Source organism: Hyperoodon ampullatus (genome assembly GCF_949752795.1).
Source record: "Hyperoodon ampullatus genome assembly, chromosome: 16".
Lineage (NCBI taxonomy): Eukaryota > Metazoa > Chordata > Mammalia > Artiodactyla > Ziphiidae > Hyperoodon > Hyperoodon ampullatus.
Genome location: NC_136929.1, coordinates 66386969 through 66393016, shown reverse-complemented (window position 1 = coordinate 66393016; position 6048 = coordinate 66386969). Strand labels below are relative to the sequence as shown.

Sequence of the window (6048 nt, the reverse complement as noted above, 5' to 3'; positions counted from 1 at the left end):
AACACTTTAGTGAAATATAAAACAAACATTTTTCTCCCCTTATTTTCAACAATCTTTTCTGATACCCATAGGCAGAAGGAGATGAAAAACAAAGAAAGACCTGGAGGTCTGTAACTAAAGAGCCAGAAAGAAAAATTTACCTATTAGCTATCATTTCACTCAAGGGATGGTGAAATGCAAAAACAAACATGTCAGTTTATTCATTAGTAGTCAAGTGAGGAGGTAAACGCCTCTCTCGAACTATGGTATCTGAGTTTGAATAGTGAATAACGAAGGAAGCTCTCTAAAATGTCAAATGTGGAAAAGATACCACCTAGAAATAAGTGACAGTAATTCACAGTGATACTAAAAATAAGAGTCAAGTTGCAATACCTGTACTTAGTGACACCAATGCACTTTACCGAGTCTACGTGGATCTTCTTTATCATGTACCTTTTGCATAAATTGTGGAATATTTTTTGAGGAAAAAAAAAAAAGAGTCTAGGTCACCTAGGCCGTTTGTTCTTGTAGCACCTGGGTTGGGGGAGATCCAAGTATGTGTGAAGATAAGTAAAAACCTATGGCTAGCACTTTTGCTGCCTGTCTTTCTGACTGCAGAAGCTTTTAGCACATTTATCAGAAGCCATACAATGTAAACCTTTTTGATATTAGGTCTCTGGGTGTAGCTTTCAAGATCACTCTTTGTTCCATTCTTCCCGTATTGTCAAACGGCACCCAATAGGTGGTCTAGAGTGTGAATTTCAAACATGTGCTATTAATACGCCCAAAACTGTTGCTGCAAAGGTGAAAAAAAAAAACCACATTAATTGAATCCTGGCCTGTACTTACGCATAATGCCACAAATACATTTTCTATGTCCTCAAGCAATAGGAAATAATTTGTAAAACCATGAACTCTTCAGGTGAATACACTACAGGGTTTAAAATAGGTATTATTCATAGTTACTAAAAGTAATTATATATGGTTGTAACAATTCTCCAAAAAAACTACATAGAGTAAGGGTAGGTCACAATTAAAAAAATAATATTGCAATTTTTTTTTTTTCATTTACTCTGGTTTTCCTGCTGGTATACTAATGACCATTAGTAACAGTATTGTATCTGTAGATACTTCATATTTTAAAATTTCTTTCTAATGCTCTTTCAAACATTTTTCTCATAAATGTTTTTTGGGAAAGTCACTATTATTCCCACTTTATAGATGTCATATGGAAATAACGGTCCCTACCTCAATGACTGTGTCAAAGATTCATTAGATCACCCACATTAAGTATGTAGGGTATCTGGCACATTACTTATTGAGTGCTCAAAACATGGTAACTATTATTAATATGCAAAAGTATCAATAATTATATTAAGGCTATCAGAGTCCATTTTAAGCAGGCCAGTCAAGTTCAGGTCTTCCTCTAGAATTGGACAATTCTTCCCAAAAATGAAGATACCACTGTTTCTATATGCTGATCCATCCGCCTGGAATGCTTTTCCCTTCCTCACTCCCAACTCCTAACCTCTCCACTGGGCTAATTCTTACTCTTTGGATCTCAGCTTACACAGTACTTCCTCCAGGGGTAAGCAGTCCCAATCCTTGCCCACACCCGTATTACCCTATAGACACGAGGGTCTCCTCCTGTGCGCTCTAATGCGCAGCACGACTGCTTGCTTCTATGCCCGCTCCCCTGTGAGACTCAGACTTCATGAGGGCAGGGACTGTGGTCTATCTTTAGATACTACATTCCCGGCGGTTAGCACAATGCTAGAACACAGTGGGTGCTCAATAAGTATCTGTGCTATGAGGACACCTGGGATCTGAAATTGGCCTGGTTGGTGTTACAAGAACAGGCTGTCATAGAGTGTGAGTGACTGGTGCCGGCCTAAGAGATAAATCAGCAGCGAGCCACGGGGCCAGTGGAGGGTGCGGCTGGTGGAATGGGAGGTGGCATCGTAGAAAGCGGGGTCGGGCTGGGGGAGCGAGGAGGGGCTCTAGAGGAGATTAGGTTCCGCCTGGTCACTTCCAGTCATAGCAGCGGAGCCACGTCCAGATTCACCAACTCTGGACATGGAGAGAGCAGTGGGACAGCACGGGGAGCCAGAGCCTGGGCTGACTCCCCTGGTGCCAGGCGATGAGGTTTCTAACCAGAGCATGAACAACAAAACGCAGGCCAGGGGCCCCTGCTGGCTGGGATGAAGGAGCCCAGCCTGACCCACAGACCCCAGAAGACTTACCAGACAGTTGGGGTGTGCTGTGCACGCCTGGCCCAACACAGAATTGCAGTGCTGAGGAAGAAACTTCGAGACTTTGGGCACAGCTGTTGGAAAATGTACCGAAATGTTCTGATTTGTTACGGCAGCGGCATCATAGGAAGGGACAACTTTAGAATAGTATCTGACAGCACGGAAGGAATTAAGAGAGAGAGCTGTGCTGGGGATTCGGGTTTTATACACGGCACCAATAGTGTTCTCTGACGCAGAGCTCGACTGACCTTTAATAAAAAGAAAGCATATATCCATCAGTAGATGCAAATCAGTAACCCTGAACTACTATATTTGAAATACATTGCCCTCTATTTCATTTCCTCATGGTACAAACTTAGACTACTGCTATAGTCAAATGCTGATGTAAAAACAAAGTGAACTTTCTGGTAGTGGCATTTAGTGCGACACACACACTATAAATTAGTGTTCACATGTCATTACAAGACAGATTTTAGAGAAGCATCATACCTCTATGCCACTGTGTGTGCGTGCGCATGTCTCGCCGTCATAAAAACTGTGACCATCCCTATGAAGCAAGGGAGAATGCTGGAAAGAAGAACTCCATTCAGCCACAAATAAAGTTTGGTCACTGATTTTCTATCAGTGAAGTAGGTTATATTGTTATATAGCTATATTCTGTGCAGTAACTAGAAGGCAGAAAAAAGTTTTTAATATATAATGAATGTTATCAATGTAATCTCAGTATTGGGAATAGCTTTTTTTGTTTTTAAATTTTCTGGCCGCACTGTGTGGCTTGAGGGATCTCCCTGACCAGGGATCAAGCTCCTGCCCCCTGCAGTAGAAGCATGGAGTCCAAACCACTGGACTGCCAGCAAATTCCCTGAATACCTATTTATTTTCTTCTGGATGCTGATAGTAATAAAGGTAAAGGAACATAACTTTATGTCTACTTTAAATACAAATGTATCTGGAATATTTGTGAAAAATCATTTCGGCAAAACTGTACAGAGACTTGTGAAAAAGGACAAGTAAAGGCAGCCTGATGAAGTCTAATGTTGACCGATATCAGCACTTCTGGGTTACAGGTCAGATTTAGCACAGAAACCAGGGGACTTCAGGTGGCCACTTAACTTCTCCAGCCTTCAATTTACTGGTCTAGGTGGTGAAAGTGAAATCTGAAATACTTAACTGATTTCAACTATTCCAGACCTCTTTCAAAAACCATTTGGCAACATGCATGACCAGCTGTGCATGTGCTCACGTTCCCTAACTCACTCGTCACTCACTTCCAGGTATCCAGGCCAAGGAAAAGTCCAAAATATAGAAAAATGTATAGGGAAATATTTACTATCATATTATGCATAAAATCACTCTCTCCACAAAACTGCAAACACTAAATGTAGCCACAGGAGGCCGACTACGGAAACTATTCTATAAATCGTTTGATAAACTACTAAAACCATTACAATGGTGCTGAGGGCTGCATAATACAAAATTCAAGTGTACAGGACACAATGTTAAGTAAAAAAGCCAGAGACAAAATTGGAGATCCAATATGATTACTACTGTAGTGTTACCATAGAAAAAAATATATAGAAAAAGACTTGAAGGGAATATGTTTAAAAATGAATACATTTATTATCTCAGCTGGGTTTTAGTAAAGGACTAATACTGCTTTTCAAATGGAAAAATGTATATAAATAAAATCGAAGTAGGGGTTTTGACTCAGTGACCTTCAAGGTCTTGTCCAGTCTGAACCTGACATAAGCCTATGGTCCTAGTGGATTTGTTTCTTCCCAAGAACAGTCATTTTAGGTGATGCAAAACCAAGAGATCCTGGGGCACAGAAAGGCCTGAACTCACTACCATCACAAGAGTGTTTCAGAGTTTCTGCAGGATATGAATAGTGAAAATGCAGAAGTACTGTGTGTACAAGAAGTAACACTGACAGGCATACACCTGTGGCCCGACCCCTATCTGATTTAATCTGGGCTGATTTAATCATTCTTTGTGACATTCAGCCATAGCTACTTTAAGTAGATTAACCATGGCTCATGGCTACTTTTTTTCTATTCTCCTCCCCTCTCCCCTAAGTCAGGAAAAAAGTCTAAATTGACGAATAAATACCCTGAGGTTGATTACATGAACAAGGAGGGCAATGTCCTATTTGGAGACCCTTTCTCTTTTTTTTTTTTTTTTTTTTTTTTTGCGGTGCGCGGGCCTCTCACTCCTGTGGCCTCTCCCGTTGCGGAGCACAGGCTCCGGACGCGCAGGCTCAGCGGCCATGGCTCACGGGCCCAGCCGCTCCGCGGCACGTGGGATCTTCCCGGACCGGGGCACGAAACCGTGTCCCCTGCATCGGCAGGCGGGCTCTCAACCACTGCGCCACCAGGGAAGCCCAACCCTTTCTCTTCTGACTTTAGACACCATCCCCTGTAACCTCGTTTGTTCCCGTTGTTTCCACTATGTCCTCATAATGTGCATGGTACCTCGACGACAGCACTTAAAGTAACACACGAATCATATTTTGCTTTATGACCCTGTCTGCTGCTAATTTGCAAGCTCCCTAAGAACAAGAACTGCACCTTGTCTGTCCTCGTGTCCCCATCTTTGAGGCAGAAACATTTAAGCTGAGAACTAAGCGATGACTGGGGCTGAGCCAGGCAGAGCGTGGGAAAGGGCATTCCCAGCACAGGGAGGTGCTGACATGAGGCAGTGGAATCCCTTCGAGGAAACCAGTAGAAAGGTGACCTCAGACTCAGGCAGGGGGAGGAGATGGGAGGACCTCTGGTCATCAGCACCTAACACGCAGGTTACATGCTCCATAACTTACTGGCTTCTCAGTGAAGAATAACCTTTGGGAATATGTACTAAAAGTCACAAACTGGCAGCTGTGTTCTTTTACTCTGGCTCTGCTTTTTTTCCATCTTCTTATTTGTACAAGCACATGGGCATGCCTAGACTTTATAATACAAATAACAAAAATGCCTCCCAGTGGGTAAACACTGAATATTCACAATGGAATATTCACATAATGAATGTTTCTTGATCACCTACTGTGAGCTGGTCATTGTTCTAGGTACTAGAAATACAGCAATGAACAAAAGAGGCAAAAAAAAAAAAAAAAAAATCCCTGTCCTTGTGGAGTTGATATTCTAGTGGCAGAAGACAGGCAATAAAAAAATAGGCAAGAAAAGAATATTAGAAGGAGAACAGTGCTATGAAGAAAAATATAGCAGAGAGAGTGGATAAGGAGTCCCACGTATTATGTGATGCTGAGAAGGAGTGTGCGGTTTTAACTGGGTGGTTGAGAAAGACTCACTGAGAAGGTGACAATTAAGCAAAGACACAAAGGAGGTAAATCAATTAATATGTTAAATGCTCAGTACAGGCAGACCTTGTTTTATTGCACTTTGCAGACACTCTGTTTTTTACAAATTGAAGGTGTGTGGCAACCCTACATCAAGTAAGTCTATTGGTGCCGTTTTTCCAACAGCATTTGCTCCCTTAATGTCTCTGTGTCACATGTTGCTAATTCCCACAACATCTTAAACCTTTTCATTATCAGCGTATTTGTTACGGTGATCTGTGATCAGTGATCTTTGATGTCACAACTACTACTTGCTGGAGGCTCAGATGACGGCTAGCATTTTAAAGCAATAACATATTTTAAAATCAAGGCATGGACATTAATATTTGAGACATATGTATTGCATACTTAGTAGACTACGACAGAGTGTAAACATAACTTTTATATGCACTGAGAAACCAAAATATGTGTGACTCTATTGCAATATTCGCTTTATTGCAGTGGTCTGGAACAGGACTCACGATA

The 6048-nt window shown here is 41.7% G+C and overlaps 1 protein-coding gene across 1 annotated transcript in view; it reads right to left on the bottom strand.

The window, feature by feature from the left end:
- Positions 1-754: 754 nt before the first annotated feature.
- Positions 755-6048, bottom strand: part of SOHLH2 (spermatogenesis and oogenesis specific basic helix-loop-helix 2) — a gene marked incomplete at both ends in the record, with an annotated part of 40352 nt that continues 35058 nt past the window's right edge. Inside the window, 2 exons of the mRNA XM_079722108.1 lie at positions 755-775; positions 2223-2479. Coding sequence (XP_079578234.1) covers positions 755-775; positions 2223-2479 — 278 coding nt within the window. The remainder of the gene's footprint in view (positions 776-2222; positions 2480-6048) is intronic.